The sequence below is a fragment of the Elgaria multicarinata genome, chromosome 22, assembly GCF_023053635.1.
Source record: "Elgaria multicarinata webbii isolate HBS135686 ecotype San Diego chromosome 22, rElgMul1.1.pri, whole genome shotgun sequence".
NCBI lineage: Eukaryota > Metazoa > Chordata > Lepidosauria > Squamata > Anguidae > Elgaria > Elgaria multicarinata.
This window is the reverse complement of record NC_086192.1, coordinates 12,555,164-12,576,729: the sequence shown is the minus strand read 5'-3', so window position 1 is coordinate 12,576,729 and position 21,566 is coordinate 12,555,164. Positions and strand designations below refer to the sequence as shown.

The following is a 21,566-nucleotide window of genomic DNA, read 5'->3' as shown; positions in this document are numbered from 1 at the left end:
AGTCCTGGGAGGTACGTTAGAGCGAAGATCATCACCTTCTGGTCACCTCATACCTGTTCCTAAGGCAAATGGTTTGGGGGTGGGGGCGTCCCTATTACCAAAAAGTGGCCTTCCCAGGGCATCCCACCACGCCCAGGGTGGCGGTCTTCCTGCAGTGCCACCGCCCAGCCACAGAAAGAGGTTTGAAAATCCACGGCCAAAGCTCAAATCAAATTGGGTTCTTTCGTTTGTTTGTCCGCTATTATATTTTGAAATGCTTTTGTTACGCTGTGTGTGTTTGAGTGTTTTACGAGCTGCGCGCCTGTTCTTAAGACACGCTGGCAAGAAGGCAATTTGTATGTGCATTTGGTAAAATGAGTACCCAGTTAGCTGGGGGAAAGGTAATCACGGCCGGGGAAGGCAACGGCAAACCACCCCGCTATAAGGCCTGCCAAGAAAACGTCAGCGAAAGCTGCCGTCCCTCCAAGAGTCAGTAACGACTCAGTGCTTGCACGAGAGGTTCCTTTCCTTCCCTAAGACTCTAGGAGCTAGTAACCAGTGTGCTTCCAGCTATTCGCAGTCAGCACGCACTCTGGAAAATCATTCAATACCCCGACACAAAGCTCTTCTGGTGTGCTTGGTCTTACCTTGAAAAGGTGAATGCCGACTAGGAGAAGCAGGTGTTGGAAGGCGGCGGTCTTCAAACTGTGGTCCTTCTGCTGTGTCCCCCGCAAGGCTTCCACCGTCTGCAGCATCCTGCGATGGGGAACAGGGAAAACAGGACGCGGCAGGAATGAATGGATATCACGTCTCTACCGCCTACCATCTTCGAACAGGGGAGCAGCGGACAGTGAAGAAATTGTACTATGGTTTTATACTGCTGTTTTATACCAGTGGTTCTCAACCTTCCTAATGCCGCGACCCTTTAATACAGTTCCTCATGTTATGGTGACCCCCCCCCAACCATAAAATTATTCTCGGGGCTACTTCATAACTGTAATTTTGCTATTACAGGCGGACCCTCCTGGAGACGGATTGAGGAGCGGCGTCTCGGTTCCTAAGACCATCGGAAATATGTGTTTTCCGATGGTCTTAGGCGACCCCTGTGAAAGGGTCGTTCGACCCCCAAAGGGGTCGCGACCCACAGGTTGAGAACCGCTGTTTTATACTTCGAATGTTTTTAATTTGTGTGAACCGCCCAGAGAGCTCCAGCTATTGGGCAGTATAGAAATGTAATAAATAAATAAATAAATAAAATTACAGAAAGGCAAATCGAACAGCCTCCTACAGGACAGACGTTCCTAACCTGCTGCCCTCCAGATGGGTTGGAGGGCAAGTCCCATGCTCCACAGCCAGCATGGCCTTGTTGCCGTCCAATACATTGGGAGGGCACTATGGTGGGGAAAGCTAATAGAGTAACAAATAATAATAGCAGGAGAATAATAATAGCCCAGGGAAAAGGTTTTTGTTGAAGTCTTTGGTGCCCGGAAGAGGCAGGCTTCCTTGGGGACGGAGGTCCACAGATGACAAAGCACGGATTTATTTGCACATTGGTTTAGAGGAGCGTCCAATTACGCGAGGCTCCTTCCCCCGACCCACCATGCACTGCTGTTGGAAGTGGTACAGTCCTGACGTAGGTTTAACCATCTCAGTTGGGTGGCTTTTAAAGACAAATTTGTGGTGGTGTGCAAAATATATGCGTGGTGTGGATAAAGTAGACAGGGAAACATCTCTCTCTCTCTTTCTCTCTCATAATATTATAACCCAGTGGGGTCATGCCATAAAGCCGACTAGTGGGACGTTCAGGACAGATCAAGTGAAGGACTTCTGTGCAAATTCTGGGCTCTCCCACCCTAGAAGCCTTCAAGAGGCAGCTGGACAACCACCTGTCAGGGATGCTTTAGGGTAGATTCCTGCACTGAGCAGGGGGTTGGACTCGATGGCCTTAGAGGCCCGTTCCAACTCTACTATTCTATGATTCTTCACACGGTGCAGAGTCAAACTATGGAATACGCTACCAGAAGATGTGGGGATGGCCACCTACTTGGATGGCTTTAAAAGGGGGTTGGATAAATTCCTGAAGGAGAAGACTATCTACGGTTACCAGACCTCATGGCTCCACGCTACCTCTATCAGAGGCAGTAAGCCTATATTAGATGCTTTTGAACTGTGGTGTTGGAGGAAAATTCTGAGAGTGCCTTGGACTGCAAGAAGATCAAACCAGTCCATACTCCAGGAAATCAAGCCAGACTGCTCACTTGAGGGAATGGTATTAAAGGCAAAACGGAAGGACTTTGGCCACAGAATGAGAAGACAGGACACCCTGGAGAAGAGGCTGATGCTAGGGAAAGTGGAAGGCAAAAGGAAGAGGGGCTGACCAAGGGCAAGATGGAGGGATGATATTCTGGAGGTGACAGACTTGACCTTGGGGGAACTAGGGGTGGCGACAGCCAACAGAAAGCTCTGGCGTGGGCTGGTCCATGAAGTCACGAAGAGTCGGAAGCGACTGAACGAATAAACAACAAGCCTATATACATCAGCTGCTGGGGAACATGGGTGGGAGGGTGTTGCTGCACCCGTGTCCTGCTTTGAGTCCCTAATCGACAGCTGCTTAGCCACTGTGTGAACAGAGTGCTGGACTAGATGGACGCTTGGTCTGAACCAGCAGGGCTCTTCTTACGTTCTTACGATCCCTGCCTCTTCCAACCGAAAGACTTCCTTGCCAGCCAGAAGTGTTCCTGGTTGTCCTACACGGCTAAGACCCTGTTGGTGGTGCTTACTGGTCCCAGGAGAGTTGTTCCTCTTCGCTGAATGGCACCACCGCCCGGACATGCTCCGGGCGAGAAAGCAGCTGATTGGCATACTGGACGGCAAGATAGATCCATGGGTCTCCGCTGGTGGCCAAGCCGTGCTGATGCTTCTTCCTCATGTCTTCCGCTTGGGCCGAGTCCCCCAGGGCAGGCATCGTGTTCAAGTGCTGAAGCAAACTGCAGAGAAAACGTGGATTAAAAGCAACATTTCAGCATCGCTTCCTTTAAGCTTGAGTTGAAGACGGGTACGAGCGGACGCTGCAACAAATTGTTGCAGCGTATCCGCCCTCCTAGCCGGAGGGGTTGCAGACAACCATTCCCTCCAAGCGGGGATTGCCTTTCATTCTCCCACTGCCTCCTGTTTCCAGCGCCACTCCGCATTCGCCCAGCTCTGTCTTGTCCACGTGGCCCTATCCATCGGGCTCTCTGAGACCCGTTGTCTATCTGTTGAGCCGAGCTAGCAAGGCAGCGGAGCGCGTACCTGAAAAACGAGTCTGCGGCGACTGCCCGAGACAGCTTATCCAGAGGCACTGACGGGGCGGCTTTGGTCTCCGCAATCTTGGGGGTCGGTTTCTTGATTTCAAAAAAAGCGTGGAAGAAGCAGAACCTGGAAGAACGAGACAGGCTTCTTAACGCAGGTTGCCGTCAGAAAGCAAAGTTCTCACGGGAAGGACAGGTCCAGGCCTTGATAGAGGCTCCAGAGCAGTGCTGGCAATTTGCGGCCTACAACTCCCATCATCCATCACCACTGGCTAGGGCTGATGAAAGCTACAGGCCAAAGACATCTGCAGGGCCACAAATTGCCCACCCACCCCCGCTCTAGACACTTGGCTTAGATTCTAACCAGGAGAACTTGAAGGAGGCCAGCTTCCATTTGAACCCAAGTTTCTAGTCCTCATGTTTTCAGAAAGTATATATAAAAGGTGGGTGGAAGTTTTACAGCACAGGGAAACTTAAACCCTATTTGGGCATTCAAATAACTGGTGATGTGACCCCACAAACAGGGCCGTGTCACTTAGCCCTAACACTCTGCGCTGTTTTATTCCTCACTGCATTGATTCTCCGTATTTTACGTTTTTAATGTATTGAACACTGCCCAGGGAACTTCAAGTTATTGGAAGGGGTATAAAAAAATACAGTAATTAAATAAATGAACAATGTTTTATTTGTATCCTGTGTTTCTCCCAAAGAACGGCGCTCAAGGTGAGAGGCAGTGTGGTGTAGTGGTTAGAATGTTGGACCTGGACTCGAGAGATACGGGTTCTAGTCCCCACCAGGCCATGGAAACCCAATGGGTGACTTTGGGCCAATCTCTGACTCTCAGCTTGATCTACCTCACAGGGCTGATGTTGTGAGGACGAAATGGAGAGGATTATGTAAGCCAAGATTATAAAGAAACGAGTATCTATAACAGACACCTGCCATATATCACATTGAAAGCGAGGAGACACAAGCAACTCATTCTGCCTAGACAATGGTACTATGAATTTTCACCCATGTTTTACACCAACAGTGTGATCAGCTTGCACAGAGCATAACGCACAATAAGGTGGCTAACGGTAAAATTCCGATCAGAAACAAAATCTTAATTAAAAACGTAACATTAAAAACAATTTATTTATTTATTTATTTAGAATATTTATATACCGCTCCCCAAGGTAAAATGGGGGGGGGGGGGGAAACAGAATAAAACAGTTAAAACAAAATTTAAAGGAAGCAAAAAACAGATATTCGAGGCTGCATATTAAGGAAAGGCTTCCTGGAATAAAGATGTTTTCAGGAGGCGCTGAAAAGAGTACAAGGTTGGAGCCTGCCTGACCTCCAGAGGCAGGGAGTTCCACAGGAGGGGGGCCACCACGCTGAAGGCTCTTCCCCTGGTGGACTCCAATCGGAGGATGGATCTAGGTGGAACCACCAGGAGCAAGCCCTCGGATGACAGTAGGGGAGAAGGCGCTCTCTCAGGTATCTTGGTCATAATAATTTATTTCTTACCCCCCTCTCCCTCTGGATCAAGGTGGGGAACAACAGTGAATATAAAACACATAAAAACTGATTAAAAACATTCTGAAACGTGTCTGAAAGCACAATCAAAAACAACAGTAAAAGAAAATAAACTGCACTGACCACTTTTTTTTAAAAAAAAGCTTGATACAGCAGCAGGCTTACATGCCAGATTCCAGAAGCCTGCCGGACTAAAAACTCCGTTGCTTCTTACCTGGCTACGCCGGTGACGAACTCTTCTTCCCTCTTTACCTGTGGATTTTCAACTATCCCAATGAGACGGGCAATGATCCACTTCCTCAGCCGTGTAACGCAGTGCCCGGTCAGGTCGCTGCATCGAGAGAAAGAAAGGAGTACTGAAAGCGGACCACCATCACCTCCGCCAGATGAAGCCCTTTTTATTCTTTCAGTATTTTAACACTTAATTCTAACTTAAATTTAAATGTTACCGTTTCTAACTCTGTATTTTAAGCCCCTGGTGAAGTTCCCTCTTCATCACCACCGCTAAAGCACCAAAACGCCCCTGAAGAACGCCCGCCCTAGCGTCCGTTCTGCCCTCTCAATGCCGCACCCCGGGAAGAGACTCACGCGTCTGTTTTCTTCTCGTTCTGCTGCTGCCGCTTAGTGGAAAAATCCACGCAGCCGCCCAGGTCTGGGTGGAGAAACGTGTTCTGGAGCCAGGCAATGTACTGCAGCAACGCGGAGGGGAGCAAATGCCGCACCACCCTCCAGAAGGTGGGCACGACTGGGTAGCCTTGGTTGGTGAGGGTGGAGAAGCCAACCATCACGGCCAGCTGCTTCTTGGCGTCGCTGCAACCCTCCAGGAAGGAGCTGACGTAGGCTTCCATCTCCGGGGCAAACTTAAACCTATCGGGCAGCTGAAATACACAGGCAGGGGAGGAGCGTGAGGAGAGGGCAGAGCTCCTGCGTCACGTGCAAAAGGTCTCAGGTTCAATCCTCAACTTCCCCAGGCTGAAAAAAAAGACTCCCACCTGAACCCCTGGAGAGCCAATGCTGCCAGTCAGTGCAGGTAGCCTTTCTCAACCTTCATAGAAACAACAACGTCTGTATAGCGCTTTTGAGTGTTTATGGAATCCTGGAATAGTAGAGTTGGAAGGGGCCTACAAGGCCATCAAGCCCAACCCCCTGCTCAAGGCAGGAATCCACCTTCAAGCATCCCTGACAGATGGTTGTTCAGCTGCCTCTTGAAGGCCTCTAGTGTGAGAGAGCCCACCACCTCCCTAGGTCACTGGCTCCATTGTCGTACTGCTCTAACAGTCAGGACGTTTTTCCTGATGTCCAGCTGGAATCTGGCTTCCTGTCACTTGAGCCCGTTATTCCGTGTCCTGCACTCTGGGAGGATCGAGAAGAGATCCTGGCCCTCCTCTCTGTGACAACCTTTCAAGTATTTGAAGAGTGCTACCATGTCTCCCCTCAATCTTCTCTTCTCCAGGCTAAACATGCCCAGGTCTTTCACTCTCTCTTCCTAGGGGTCTCTTCAGGAATAAAACAGCTTTTCATTTTATTTTAAACAAGTTGACTCCCTGGGATCACACTTCAAGAAAAACCAAATCTAATGAAAGGTTTTACTGAACAAAAGGTGTAGTCTTTTAAATGTTATCTGTTTAAAAAAAATAACAGCTGGAGACTCCTTTCTGAGTAATAACTCAACGTTGACTGGATTACTTTTAACTGTAGGTGTCTCTTCATCCCTTCACGATTTGTTTGCAGGCATATATGTTACTGGCATATCATTGAACTTTGGCCTGCACCTGTGTTTATAAGGGCGTACAGAGTCTTTTTTTTTTTGCATTCATATTTCATTTCGCTCCAATTTGCAATTAATGATGTTTGTTTAATTATATTTGACATGTTTTGATTTAGAATAAAACATTATACTTTATTGTTATAAAAGAAAACCTAATTCTTAAAAAAAAGAAAGGGAAAAAGAATGCTTTATGGACACAAAGAAACTCCCATCTCTGAATGATAGTGAAAGGTGTTATTATTTGTGGAATTTGCATGTCAAGAACTTTCTGATAAAGTGTGTTTCATGAGAGTCAGTCAACGGGAAGGCAGTCAAACAGACGACCATCTACAGTGGTGGCCAAAATTGTGGGCACTTTTTGAAATGTTCTTGTTTTGCAACTTTGCATGCTTATAGAAAACATCCTGTTTCACGAAATTCAAGTGTTTATATATCAATTGAAAGAGAATTTAATGCTGAATTCAATACTAAAAAACAGAATGCAAATCTCTGCAGTACAAAAAAGTTTTGCTTACTTTAGTCTTAAAAACAAACACCGGTGTGATTGAGTGAAGAAGCGGATTGGAATTGCAAACCCAACTGGCCAATCGCAGTCCTTGTTCTGGGGACCAGTCACATGGCAGTAGCTGTGATACATCATCTGGTATTGACATTTAAAGCCCTAAATGGTTTGGGGCCAGGTTATTTGAAGGAACGCCTCCTCCCATATGTACCTGCCCGGACCTTAAGATCATCTACAGGGGCCCTTCTCCGTGAGCCCCTGCCAAAGGAAGTGAGGCAGGTGGCTACTAGGAGGAGGGCCTTCTCTGCTGTGGCACCCCGGCTGTGGAATGAGCTCCCCAGAGAGGTCCGCCTGGTGCCTACACTGTACTCTTTTCGTTGCCAGCTGAAGACCTTTTTATTCTCTGTATTTTAACTCTTAATTTTAACTTAAATTTAAATTTTACTGTTCTAACTCTGTATTTTAATCTTATATCAATTTTGCTGTGTGGTTTTATCCTGGTTGTGCTTTTTAGACTGTATTTTGTATTTGTGCTTTCAACCTGTTGGTTGTTTTATTATGGTTTTAATTTTTGCGAACCGCCCAGAGAGCTTCGGCTATGGGGCGGTATAAAAATGTAATAAATAAATAAATGAATAAATGTTTCAAGTGGGGGGAAGTCAGTTTTGCTGTTTGTTCTGTAACTGAAGCGCCATGGGAGATGGTGTGAATATTGGAAGTATTTCTCAAATTAAAAGCGTACGTGCGTCCATCATCAATTGAACAATGGCACCAAAGGAAAGAGTGGATTGGACACCCAGGAAAAGAAGCATGATTGAATTACGTGAATCAGGTCTTTCCACTGATATATAAACATTGGAATTTCGTGAAACGGAACATTTTCTATAAGCAGGCAAAGTTGCAAAACATGAACATTTCAAAAAGTGGTCCACAATTTTGGCCACCACTGTAACTAACCCCCAACTTTGAATTATCTATCTATAAGGTAACATCTCCTGCAGATCTAGTGTTCACCTACCTTATTGGACACAACATGGATTCCATATTGACGCATGACTTCTCCTTGAAGAACCATCTTTAGCTGGCTAAGAGGCAGAAGTGGGAGCGCACTGCCCAGCAACCGATAGCACATATAACTAAGAGAGAATAAGACATGGGGTTAAGAAAGATGCCCAAATGCAACAAATAAATGCTATAGGGAAAACAAATAAGTCAACTGAGCTTTGAACCCAGGCTCATTCGCGGAATCTTCTTTCTGATGCCAGCGGTCAGCCCTGGCTGAGACAACACTTTTCTGTAGGAAGTCAGGGTGGTGTATTGGTTAGAATGCTGGATTAAGACAAGACTGATCTGGGTTCAAATCTCAACTCATCCATAAAGCTCAATGAGTGAACTTGGGCCAGTCATTAACTATCAGCCTAACCTACCTTGCAGGGCCGTTGTGATAAGATAAAAGGGGTGCGTGGGGAGAGCCATGCAGCTCCTTGGAGGAAAAGGGGGATAAACATGCAATGCATACATAAGTAGCCCAGTTTTCTTGAATTTGTGGCCACCCTTCCAAACATATTCTCTCTCTCAACTCAACACCAATATTTCTCTTTCACAGGCGATCAGTCCCCATGCAGCCATTGAGGGCTGGGGAGCTAAAATTGGTAGCCTGCCATCAAAAGAGGTGCAAAAGAGAATCTTTCTGAACTAGGAAATTTTGAATCGGAAAGATTTCTGGACACAACAGCTGCATTCGGAGAACACGATAGTCAACGGTGGGTTAATAAACTCCAGTTTGATTGTCGAGGGAGGACCCCCCCACGTGACATGATTATAATCAACCATGGTGTGGATTAAGGCCAGCTTCGAGTTGAGTATTAGACAACATTGTGTTTGATTGACACATTCCTCACCCTCTCCCTCCCGCTGGTATCCCATCAGCCATTGTGAGTTCTGCCAGCTGGATTAGAACGTCAGCCGCTGCTCTGGTTGCTCTTACCAGGGGACTCTGTAGTCACCAAAAATAACCAACTGTATGCAACGAAATAGTCAATGCTGCCCAACCCACGACAGGATAACCAATGGTCGTTCAAATAATCGACTCTGCACAGTGTTGATTATTTGCATTGGTTATTTCGGAGGAATAACCAACCGTGGTGTGAAAAAGTCCGAACAAATAGCTCAATAACCAATCATTGACTATTTAACCCACCATTGGTTATCGTGTCATCCGAATCCAGTCAATGAGAAACTCTCCCACCAACCTGCAGGGTCCGACGTTATCTTTAAGCAACCCCTTCTCCACAGCTTCTTTCCAGAACAGCTCAAAAGTGCCTTCCTTCAGGGCGACCTTCATCAAATCCAGCCCAACCGTTGGGAGAGTTCGGTCCTTCTTCTCAGACTTGGCCGCCATTTTCAAAACCTCCACCAGCCTAGAAGAAGAGCAAAACAAAGAATAACATTTTAAAAAAGAAAAGCCTTGCCTCCGTTGTCTCTACAAAGAAAAAAGCTCTCAACCAAGAAAACTAGTAATATTGGAAGGCTCCCTATACTGAATTATAGCACTGGCCCAGATTTTTGAGGGGAAGTTAATGTACGGCTAAACCCTGTATTGGAACACTTGTTAATATTTACAGATGTGCATGTTCTTTTACGCTATTTACCTGCTTCTTGGAAGTTAACGCTCCCTAAAGGATCGGGTCCGTAGTTTGGGGGTGCTCTTAGATCCAGAACTGTCACTTGAGGCACAGGTGAACTCAGTAGCAAAGAGCACCTTTTATCAGCTCAGGCTGATATACCAACTACGCCCTTATCTGGACAGAGATAGCCTAGCTACAGTGATCCATGCTCTGATAACCTCTCGTTTGGATTACTGCAATGCGTTATACGTGGGGCTGCCTTTGAAAACGGTCCGGAAACTTCAGCTGGTACAAAACAGGGCAGCTCGTTTACTAACAGGGACTGGCCGGCGAGATCACATTACGCCAGTCCTTTTCCAGCTTCATTGGCTGCCAGTCCAGGTCCGGGCCCGATTCAAAGTGCTGGTATTGACATTTAAAGCCCTAAACGGTTTGGGGCCAGGTTATTTGAAGGAACGCCTCCTCCCATATGTACCTGCCCAGACCTTAAGATCATCTTCAGGGGTCCTTCTCCGCGAGTCCCTGCCAAAGGAAGTGAGGCAGGTGGCTACCAGGAGCAGGGCCTTCTCCGCTGTGGCACCCCGGCTGTGGAATGAGCTCCCCAGAGAGGTTCGCTTGGTGCCTACACTGTACTCTTTTCGTCGCCAGCTGAAGACCTTTTTATTCTCTCAGTATTTTAACACTTAATTTTAACTTAAATTTAAATTTTACTGTTTTAACTCTGTATTTTAATCTTATATCAATTTTGCTGCGTGGTTTTTATCCTGGTTGTGCTTTTTATACTGTACTTTGTATTTGTGTTTTTAACCTGTTGGTTGTTTTATTGTGGTTTTAATTTTTGTGAACCGCCCAGAGAGCTTCGGCTATTGGGCGGTATAAAAATGTAATAAATAAATAAATAAATAAATAACGCATGGTCAGCATAAATGGATTTTACCCCATAAACTTACAGAGATTTCTGGAAGAGCATGACATTGTGAATGGTTTAATGGAAGGGCTGACCGCCAGCTCTGCCAATTAGCTGCTCCAAACTCTACATTTTTTCTTCATTGCTAACTAGTATCTATTATGTATTTATCTGTTTGCTATATTTAAATCCTGCATTTTTCCAAGGTGTCTACGGTACCATACTTGATCCTCCCACTCTCCGTTTTATCCTCACAACAACAACCCTGTGAGGGAGGTTAGGCTGAGAGTCAGCAATTGCCCAAAAGTCACCCAGTGAGCTTCATGGCTGAGTGGGGACTAGAACCCAGGATCTCTGTACTCCCAAGCCCAACGCTCTAACCACTACACTATACTGGCACTCATAGTATCATAGCACAGCCTGTGAAGCATCCCAGAGCCATCCTTTCCTTGCATCATCGCGATAGTTTTTTGCGTCCGTTCTTAGTCAACCTACTTGGGAACGTTTTCTGCTGTGACGACAGCAGCTGAGCCCAGGAGGACCTTCAGTTTTTCTGGCCGGAGAACTCTGGGGAATCTCTGAATGCCCACCAGCAAGAGGTACAGCTGCCCTGGAGTGCTGAAGGCTGAGGTGAGGTCATCTTCCAAGATGTTGAAAAGGACCTCTTCGAACACCGTTTCAGGAATCTAAGAATGGAAAGATGAAGAGAGACTGAAAGAACTGGGCATGTTTCGCCTGGAGAAGAGAAGATTGAGGGGAGACATGAGAGCACTCTTCAAGTACTTGAAAGGTTGTCACACAGAGGAGGGCCAGGATGTCTTCTCAATCCTCCCAGAGTGCAGGACACGGAATAATGGGCTAAAGTGACAGGAAGCCAGATTCCGGCTGGACATCAGGAAAAACTTCCAGCTTTTACAAACCAAGTCTGAGCTCACAGGGCTTGCTCCTTAAAAAGAGAGACGTCCTGGCATCAGGAGTCAGTAGTGGCAGGCTCCGGCCATGGCCAACAGCCATGCAGGGGGCTGCTGGCCACAGGGCCGGACCTATCCTTAGGCAGAGTGAGGTGGCCACCTCGGGCAATGGAATTTCAATTTTCATGGAAGGGCAGCAAATTGTTCCTTATTTAATTTGTTGTTGTATTTTTACTGCCAGGGATGAAGACAGGGGCTCGTGGAATTTTCTGCCTCATGTGCCTCCACAACGAATCTGGTTTTGGGTACTATGCCCCTTGGAAGCCAGATTCCAGCTGGACATCAGGAAAAACTTCCTGACTGTTAGAGCAGTACGACAATGGAACCAGTTACCTAGGGAGGTTGTGGGCTCTCCCACACCAGAGGCCTTCAAGAGGCAGCTGGACAACCCTCTGTCAGGGATGCTTTAGGGTGGATTCCTGCATTGAGCAGGGGCTTGGACTCAATGGCCTTAGAGGCCCCTTCCAACTCTACAATTCTATGATTCTAAGTGGCAAACTCTCCGGCTTTCTTCCACAAACATCAGGGTTCCCTCCCCACAAATCTAACTATCCTTCTCCTGTACAGATGCTGCCAATGTGGTTAAATATGAATCAGCACGCTCTTCTGAACATTGGAAATAGCGTGAACGATTACAGGGAGAGACCACTGGTTGCTCTCCGCCTTCTGCCATTCGAATAAGAGGAGCTACAAAGCTAAACACATTTTTTAAGAGGCTCCCATTTGGCGATTACCCCACCGTCTGCCTACCTCGGAGACAACGTCGGCCAATGTCTTCCTCGGGAGATCTTTCAGGTGGGCGTGGTGCTCCGAAAGGCTCTGAAGAAGCTGGACACACTCAAGGAGAGCCTTGGAGTCCTAAGAGGTTTAAGAGAGAGAAGGTCGCTACACATATGGATTGGGGCCACAGAGCTCAGAGGGAAAAGCACCTTTGCCAAACCCCTGGCAGTCTGAAGAGAGAATACCAGGCTGGCTGGACAGAGCCGGTAGAGCGATAGCTCAGGTTGGCCCCTTAGCTCAATGGCAGAGCACACGCTTTCTGTGCAGAAGGTCCCATATTCAATCAAAACAATAATACGTTACGTTTGTATATCCCTTCCAAGTACTATTTATTTATTTATTTATTTATTTATTTATTTATTTATTTATTTTATTAAATTTATATACCGCCCCATAGCCGAAGCTCTCAGGGCGGTTTACAAAAGTTAAAAACAGTAAATATTTAAAAAAATTAAAAACATTTGTAATAGAAAAACAACAGTATCCATTTAAAAACAACAGTTGCTTTCCAACCTCTGAGCACTTCTATGGCTTCTGCTTTGTGTGAATTCTTTGATGATTCTTAAGGTGGCTGCTCTGACTGAAGCTTTTTCCGCACTCTAGGCATTTGTAGGGCTCCTCCCCTGTGTGAGTCCTTTGATGTTCCTTAAAATCTGTGCTTTGAGCAAAGCTCTTTCCGCACTCTAGGCTTTGATAGGGCTCCTCCCCTGTGTGAGTCCTTTGATGTTTCTTACAATCTGTGCTTTGAGCAAAGCTCTTTCCGCACTCTAGGCTTTGATAGGGCTTCTCCCCTGTGTGAGTCCTTTGATGCTATCTAGATGTGTAATGCTTACAATAACCTGCCAGGCAGGCCTGTTGAACCTCAGACTAGATGTGTCTCACCTGGGACCCCAGTCAGGGATTTCCTATATGCCCCTCTTCCTATGGCTGCACCCTTTTCCTTTAACTAAACTGCCAACTGAACATAAGAACGTAAGAAGTGCCCTCCATCTAGTCCAGCACTCTGTTCACACAGTGGTCGGCCAGGGACCAACAAAGCAGGACATGGTGCAACAGCACCCTCCCGCCCATGTTCCCCAGCAACTGGTGCACACAGGCTTATTGCCTCAAATACTGGAGATAGCACACAACCATCAGGGCTAGTAGCCATCGATAGCTTTCGCCTCCAGGAATTTATCCAACCCCCTTTTAAAGCCATCCAGATTGGTGGCCCTCACTACATCTTGTGGTAGTGAGTTCCATATGCGCTATGTGAAGAAGTACTTCCTTTTATTTGTCCTGGATCTCCCATCAGTTTCAGGGTATTCTAGTATTTTGAAAGAGGGAGACAAAGTCTCCCTGTCCACATTCTCCACACCAGGCATAATTTTGTATGCCTATCAGGTCTCCCCTTAGCCTCCTTTTCTCCAAGCTAAACAATCCCAGCTGTTGTAACCTTCCCTCATAGGGGAGATGCTCCAGCCCCTTAATCATTTTATTTGCCCCTTTCTGCACTTTTTCCAGCTCTGTAGTATCTTCTCTTTTTTTTTAGACAGGATTTGCACCAAGGGCATGCAGAAGGAAAGGAAAGGAACCTCTCGTGCAAGCACTGAGTCATTACTGACTCTTGGAGGGACGCCAGCTTTCGCTGACGTTTTCTTGGCAGGCCTTATAGCGGGGTGGTTCGCCGTTGCCTTCCCCGGCCGTGCAGGCTTAAAACAAAACTGTCACATTTAGCATTACCTTTGCAAGGCGTCCGGACTGGAACAGAGCCAGCACCCCAAAAAAGTTTCCAAACAGAGCATTTCTGAAGAGCTTCTGAAACAAGATAGAAGAAGCATAGAGAACACAATTAGAACGTCCTGTCCCAGGGACTTCTGACACTTCAGCCTGGGCCAAGCCACACATGACAAAAAATATCTAAGCCTGAAAGATGTCTCCTTCCCCAGTTATAAGTAGGGATCAGTTTTACATGTGGTTGCACCATAATACTAGAACCCTAAGGGGTCATCCTTAGTGGGAGATTCAAGATTCAAGACAGATTAAAGGAACGACTCCTTCACACAGTGCATAGTTATTTTGTAGAATCATAGAATAGTAGAGTTGGAAGGGTCTATAAGGCCATCGAGTCCAACCCCCTGCTCAATGCAGGAATCCACCCTAAAGCATCCCTGACGGATGGTTGTCCAGCTGCCTCTAGTGTGGGAGACTCCACAACCTCCCTAGGTCACGGGTTCCATTGTCGTACTGCTTTCTTTTGATGTATTTGTCATGGCCTTTGGCTAGTACAATAAACTTTGGATTGATTGAACCATCCTATAGGGTCCTTTCGGACGTAACGGCCTTGAACAGGAACGAGCGTCAGGGCCGGACCCTGCCCCTCACAGCCTGGTTTCAGTACTTTGATTGTGGTTTCTTCAAACCACTCTTTCCTGTTGCGTCTGAAACAGGGAACTGTGGTTTAATATCAGTTTACGTGATATTAAAGCACTCACCCCAAACATCACTAATAGAAGGAATGATACACTGGGGGAGATTGCTTGGCTATGGGGGGGGGGCAGCCTCAGCAGCTATTTGGAGCAGAGGACCTGCAAAGCAGATTCCCACACAAAAATTCCTCCAGTTTATCGCAGACCACGAATGCTAAGCTAAAAGCTCACCGCCTCCTCTCACCTTCTTTACTCTGCCGAGGTGATATTTCTCTTTGATCTGTCCCAGGGCTGTGAGGAGGGGGATCTCCTCAAAAGCTTGCAGAACCTGGAAGGGAAAGAAAAGGTGGAGGGAGAACACCTATTGAACAGAAGTGACGTGACAGCCTGTGGCGTTACCCACATTTCTATTCCCTAAGGCACGTCTGCGTGAGTATGTCTAGAGAGTGCGGAATGTTGGACTGAGTGGGCGTGGCTGGTGATGCTGTGGAAAGGGGGAGGAGTCTATATTTTTACTCTGTACAGCACCATGTACATTGATGGTGCTATATAAAATAATAATAATAATAATAATAATAATAATAATAATAATAATACATGGGGGACCTGAGTGGTTTGAGGTGTTCAGTTGGTGTCTGGGTTTGGAGGGTAGATGTGTTTAGCTGAGTGATTTCTTGTCAGGAGTTGTGTGAGGAGTGAGTGAAAACAAGATCCTAGGGACTAAGGATTGTTATTATTAGATTTATTATTATTATTTGAAGAGTGCTATCATGTCTCCCCTCCATCTTCTCTTCTCCAGGCTAAACATGCCCAGTTCTTTCAGTCTCTCTTCATAGGGCTTTGTTTCCAGACCCCTGATCATCCTGGTTGCCCTCCTCTGGACACGCTCCAGCTTGTCTGCGTCCTTCTTGAATTGTGGAGCCCAGAACTGGACGCAATACTCTAGATGAGGCCAAACCAGGGCCGAATAGAGAGGAACCAGGACCTCACGCGATTTGGAAGCTCTACTTCTATGAATGCAGCCCAAAATAGCATTGGCCTTTCTTGCAGCCATATCGCACTGTTGGCTCATATTCAGCTTGTGATCTACAACAATTCCAAGATCCTTCTCGTTTGTAGTATTGCTGTAGTATTCCTGTGACCAGCCTTGTCATCATTCCTGTGTTGCAGATGGCTGAGGCATGTCTAAGGCTACCTAGTGAGTTAATTGCGGAGGCGACATTTGAACTTGGGATTCCCTGATCCATACTGCAGCCTCTCGGAAATTACTGTTCAACAACTCCCATCTTAATTCAACCTATTCCACCACAGAACACCAACCTGAGCCAAAGCCAAACTGAATCCCGGACGGGCCGCCTCTCGTGTCGCTCCCAATCCATCGATCAGGCGCTTCAGCGTGTATTTCAACAGCTCATCATCCTGAAAGAAATTATTAAGATATTCAAGTGAGATGGGGGAGTGACCTCCGCAGACGTCTGAACAAACCGAGATTTTTTCTTTCTTTTCCTTTAACGTTGTCCGGAGGAGAAAGAAAAATGTACACAAGCAAATAAATCTCCCCAAAAGTCACAAGTCTTGAAGTAAAGTATTTGCAGCCCATCCATATATTAGAGGCCGCCTAGATCTTGCCTGGGTGTTTTTGGATGTTTATTGCAAAATTACGAGCTGCTTGATAGCTGAAGAACGGCATATTCGTACCATTTGCTTTATTATTATTATTTATTAAATTTATATACTGCCTCATAGCCGAAGCGCTCTGGGCGATTTACAAAATATGGGTTTGTTTATTGCATTGTTATCTCCAAGGGGCTCATATTCTGTCCTCACGACAACCCTGCGAGGGGGTTTAGGCTGAGATGCAGTGACTGGTATAAAGTTACCCAATGCGTTTTATGGCTGAGCAGGGACTTGAATGTAGGTCTCCCTAAGTCAATCTTTTCCAACCTGGTGCCCTCCAGATGTTTTGGGCTACAACTCCCAGCATCCCTGGCCATGCCAGCTGGGGCTGATGGGAACAGTAGTCCAAAACATCTAGAGGCCACCAGATCCGGGAACGCTGCTCTAAACCTTGTAACTTCAGATCAAAGAATTAAGGCTGCAGTTTTATGCCCACTTACCAAGGAGGAACCCCCACTGAAATCAAAGGGGCTTGCTCCTGAGTAGACATGCATAGGGTTGCCCTGCAAAGCTGCAATCCTGTGCACACTTACCCAGGAATAACCTCCACTGAGCACAGTGAAACTTACTCCTGGCCTAAGTGCAGTAGTTTTATTTACTTTGGGCCAGTCACACACTCTCAGCCCAACCCACCTCACAGGGTTGTTGTTGTGAGGATAAAATGGAGAGGAGAGGGATTATGTACGCCGCCTTGGGTTCCTTGCAGGAAAAAGGTGGGATATAAATAATAAATAATAAATGCAATAATAAATAATTTTAATCTTGTCAGCCCCACGTCCTCATCCTCCACCCATCCATCCATTCTGCCCCGGGGGATCTAGTTTTCCACTCCACGGTTCCATTCTTTAGAAGGCTGGGAAACGCTCGAGGGCAAGCGTGCCCCTGAGCATGTGCAGAGGGCGTCCGCAGTAAACTACAGCACTCCAGACTTCCAGATCTAGGATGAGGGGAGGAAGAGAAAAGACACACGGCCGGGACTTTCCAAAAAGAAGAAATCCAGCAACACAAAATCCACAAAAAAATCTTACTTTCTGGTTCTCCCGCAAGTAGCTCAGCAGCCCCTCGGTGGCCTCCAAGCGGACCCCCTGGTCGGGCTTGGCGATGTCCCAGAAGAAGTCCAGGAACTGCCGGTTCTGCCCCAGGAGCCGGCCCGGGTGCGAGATCGCAGCCGGGGCAGGAGCCTCCGGCCCGGGCTGGCCGTTGCTGCAAGCTGCGGCCATGCTGGAGGCGCCGTGGCGGAGACCACGCACGTGGGGAGGCGCCGGACACGTGCAAACCTCCCCTTCCGGGTGAAAGCGGTAGCAGGCGGAGCCGAGCCGCGCCTGCCCCCACGTGGGAACTCCGGCCTCTGCAAGCGCGGACTGGCAGCCCTGCCCTCGCGGCGCGCGCATCCCCTCTGAGCCTGGGAACCGGGGAGGGGGTGGGTAGGTGCGCGCGTCCCTCCCTGCAGATGCTGTTGGACTACAACTCCCATCAGCTCCAGCCAGTAGGGGCGGCCGTCACGCATGATGGGAGTTATAGTACAGCAAACAATTGGAGGGCCGCTGGTCCCCCGCCCCCAGTCTCCCCAACCTCCAGATGTTTGCTGCACTACAAACAGAATCATAGAATAGCAGCGTTGGAAGGGGCCTATTATTATTATTATTATTATTATTATTATTATTATTATTATTATTAGCAACAATATAGAATCATAGAATATGTTGTAAACCGCCCAGAGAGCTTCGGCTGTGGGGCGGTATATAAATGTAATTAAATAAATAAATAAATAACAGAGTTGGAAGGGGTCTCTAAGGCCATCGAGTCCAACCCCCTGCTCAATGCAGGAATCCACCCTAAAGCATCCCTGACAGGTGGTTGTCCAGCTGCCTCTTGAAGGCCTCTAGTGTGGGAGAGCCCACAACCTCCCTAGGGAACTGATTCCATTGTCGTACTGCTCTAACAGTCAGGACATTTTTCCTGATGTCCAGCCGGAATCTGGCTTCCTTTAACTTCAGTCCGTTATTCCGTGTCCTGCACTCTGGGAGGATCGAGAAGAGATCCTGGCCCTCCTCTGTGTGACAACCTTTTAAGTATTTGAAGAGTGCTATCACATCTCCCCTCAATCTTCTCTTCTCCAGGCTAAACATGCCCAGTTCTTTCAGTCTTTCTTCATAGGGCTTTGTTTCCAGACCCCTGGTCATCCTCATTGCCCTCCTCTGAATACGCTCCAGCTTGTCTGCATCCTTCTTGAATTTTGGAGCCCAGAACTGGATGCAATACACATTTGTGTTTTTAAACTGTTGGTTGTTTTATTATGGTTTTAATTTTTGTGAACCGCCCAGAGAGCTTCAGCTATGGGGCGGTATAAAAATGTAATAAATAAATAAATAAATAAATACAACTCCCATCAGAGGCGACCACTGGCCATGCTGCCTGGGGCTGATGGGAGTTGTAAGCCAGCAACATCTGGAGGGCTGCAAGCCCGCCGCCCCGGTCTCCCCAACTAAGCGCCCTCCAGATGGTTGCTGCACTACAACTCCCATCATAGGTGATCACTGGCCATGCTGCCTGGGGCTGATGGGAGTTGTAGTGCAGCAACCATCTGGAGGGATGCAGATTCCCCTCCCTCCCACAGCTTAAAGGGATGCAGAATTAAGCACTGTATTGCCAAGATCACGGGATTTGTAGTCCAACGTATCTGTGGGGGTACCTGGTTGGGAAAGGGTGCCCACCCCCCTGATTTAAACTTTAATTCAGGCTTCCCGAACATGATGCTCCCGTGGACTACATCTCCTATCATCTTAAGCCATTGTGGTCAATGATCATGCAGGCTGGGGTGATGGGAGTTGTAGTTCAGCCCATTTGGAGGGTGCCAGGTTTGTGGGGGGGGGGAACTCCTTTAACTGAATGTTCACAGGTTTTTTGTTTTTTTTTGCTGTAGATAAATAGATGCTAGCTGGGATTTATGGGAGTTGTAGTCCAACACATCTGGAGGGCAACAGGTTGGGGAAGGCTAGAATAAATTATCCTGGAAAAGGGCATGGCTTGGTGGCTGGCAGGCTGGGCAGGAGCGCTCCAGGTTCCAATGTTTTGTTGCAGAACTCGTGGGCCTATTTGCACACAACGCAGGTATTCTTCCATCAACCCCAAGCCGAGGAAAGAGATGGCTACCTGTGAAACGTGTACGTATTCCTTATCACATTGAGATTTTGCACCTCTCTGCTGGTGGGCTGGACCCTGACAACAACGGACTGTTTAGAAACTGTTTAGTTCCCCCTCAAGACAGATTTAACCCAATTCAGAAGATGGATGCATAAAGTCCTACAATGGCAAATACAGTATTAAACTTAATTGCAATATTAGGACAATGCAATCCAAATAGTTCAGCCAAAGGTTTTACATACCTTCGAATTTCTTTGTTCCATTTCAACGTCTAGCGTGCCGCTTTTCTGCCAGGTGGCCTTCAAGACAGCACGACAAAGTCCCGTCGCAAAATATAGCACAGTCCTCTCTTTGAAGGTGTGTCCCGTCAAAGTCAGTTTAACAATAAAGAACCTGCAGGAGGAAAAGCAGGCAGATGGGCCTTGGAGTTGCCCGTCAGCACTTAGCACCTGGACAGCAGACAGAGCAGCAGGTGTACATCTCACCTGGTTACAGCCTTCCTCACTAAGGTGAGATGTACTGGATTTCTATTTAGTCACTAATAATAAATTTCCATTTGAACAGGTGCAAATCAGTGCTCTTTTTTTGGGGGGGGGATGCCTTTCTGCTTTTTTTGGCAAAGCATATCACTAGAGCACTCTCTTTCTGTAGGCTTCCATCCTGAAAAAATGGGCAATAATCCCGCAGATGCCATATACTGGCAGAGTGCTGTTCAATTTTCCACTCACAAGCCCCATGAGTGGGACGAAAGTAGACGAGAGATTTTTATTTTTAAAATACAATTAAACATTCAGTCAAACAAAACCAAAGGATCAGGCGCAAGCATAGAAGGAAACCTATTTGACATTTCACTCCCAAAAAATCCTTAGGACTTCAGCCAGAAAGTAGGTAACTGTAGCCATCATGTCTCAGACAGGGGCCAACAATCAGAATAACTATCAAGAGGTCCCCACTGCTTTGGGCATAAAGGAAAGGAGAATAAGGTCTGCTAGGTTGATACGCAGAGAGCGTTGGCCATCAGGTAAACAGGTGTGGCTGGATGGGGTGAAAAAAAGGTGGGCAAAACTGATTGGGGCAAAGGACCATGTAGATGGTCCATTTAGCGTAGTTATTCCCTCCAACAGCAAACTCCGGTGATGAGTGACAACATAAATAGAGCCAAAACACTGAGAAACAACAGGAAGGATTCAACATAGCTAGGGGGACCCCAAAGTTTGTAGAAGTACAAAAGAAGGATTAGGAAAAATAAACTTGATGGGGCGGGCACACACACACACCAGACCAATGAGTCTTGAACAAGCTCAATAGCCATGGAAGTGTTGCGTGTCAGTTGTGTGGGTGGGAATGGAAAACTGGTACAGGGGAAGGAATGGAGTATTCTGGAAGAGTGTGTGGCTGGCTCACTGGAACCCTGAATAGGAGCACTGCCATTAAAAGGTGCTGCTCATCCCACTTGGATCGTCTGCTTTTCTTTAACTCGCCGGCCCAATCAGAGAGAGGGAGGTCTTTCCCATCAACAGATGCCTGATCCTTAATAACTAGAGACACCAGGTATTAAGTTTAGAGAAAGAGAAGGTCTACAATCCTATGCATGTTTAGACAGAGAAAAGGCCTACAATCCTATGCGTGTTTAGACAGAGAAAAGGCCTACAATCCTGTACATGTTTAGACAGAGAAAAGGCCTACAATCCTGTACATGTTTAGACAGAGAAAAGGCCTACACTCCTGTGCATGTTTAGAGAGAGAAAAGGCCTACAATCCTGTGCATGTTTAGACAGAGAAAAGGCCTACAATCCTATGCATGTTTAGATAGAAAAGGCCTACAATCCTATTAGAGAGAGAAAAGGCCTACAATCCTATGCATGTTTAGATAGAAAAGGCCTACAATCCTATTAGAGAGAGAAAAGGCCTACAATCCTATGCATGTTTAGAGAGAGAAAAGGCCTACAATCCTATGCATGTTTAGACAAAAGCCTACAATCCTATGCATGT

General features: G+C 46.9%; 1 protein-coding gene across 1 annotated transcript in view; it reads right to left on the bottom strand.

The window, feature by feature from the left end:
- Positions 1-17,688, bottom strand: part of MYBBP1A (MYB binding protein 1a) — a 50,905-nt gene extending 33,217 nt beyond the window's left edge. The window contains exons 1-13 of the mRNA XM_063146725.1: positions 17,459-17,688; positions 16,074-16,172; positions 14,998-15,081; positions 14,068-14,142; positions 12,316-12,423; positions 11,090-11,280; positions 9,313-9,480; positions 8,079-8,196; positions 5,379-5,668; positions 5,005-5,121; positions 3,271-3,396; positions 2,760-2,966; positions 627-735 (exon numbers count right to left, since the gene is read on the bottom strand). Of these exons, the coding sequence (XP_063002795.1) occupies positions 627-735; positions 2,760-2,966; positions 3,271-3,396; positions 5,005-5,121; positions 5,379-5,668; positions 8,079-8,196; positions 9,313-9,480; positions 11,090-11,280; positions 12,316-12,423; positions 14,068-14,142; positions 14,998-15,081; positions 16,074-16,172; positions 17,459-17,650 (1,884 nt within the window). The 5' untranslated portion in view covers positions 17,651-17,688. The remainder of the gene's footprint in view (positions 1-626; positions 736-2,759; positions 2,967-3,270; positions 3,397-5,004; positions 5,122-5,378; positions 5,669-8,078; positions 8,197-9,312; positions 9,481-11,089; positions 11,281-12,315; positions 12,424-14,067; positions 14,143-14,997; positions 15,082-16,073; positions 16,173-17,458) is intronic.
- Positions 17,689-21,566: the final 3,878 nt, after the last annotated feature.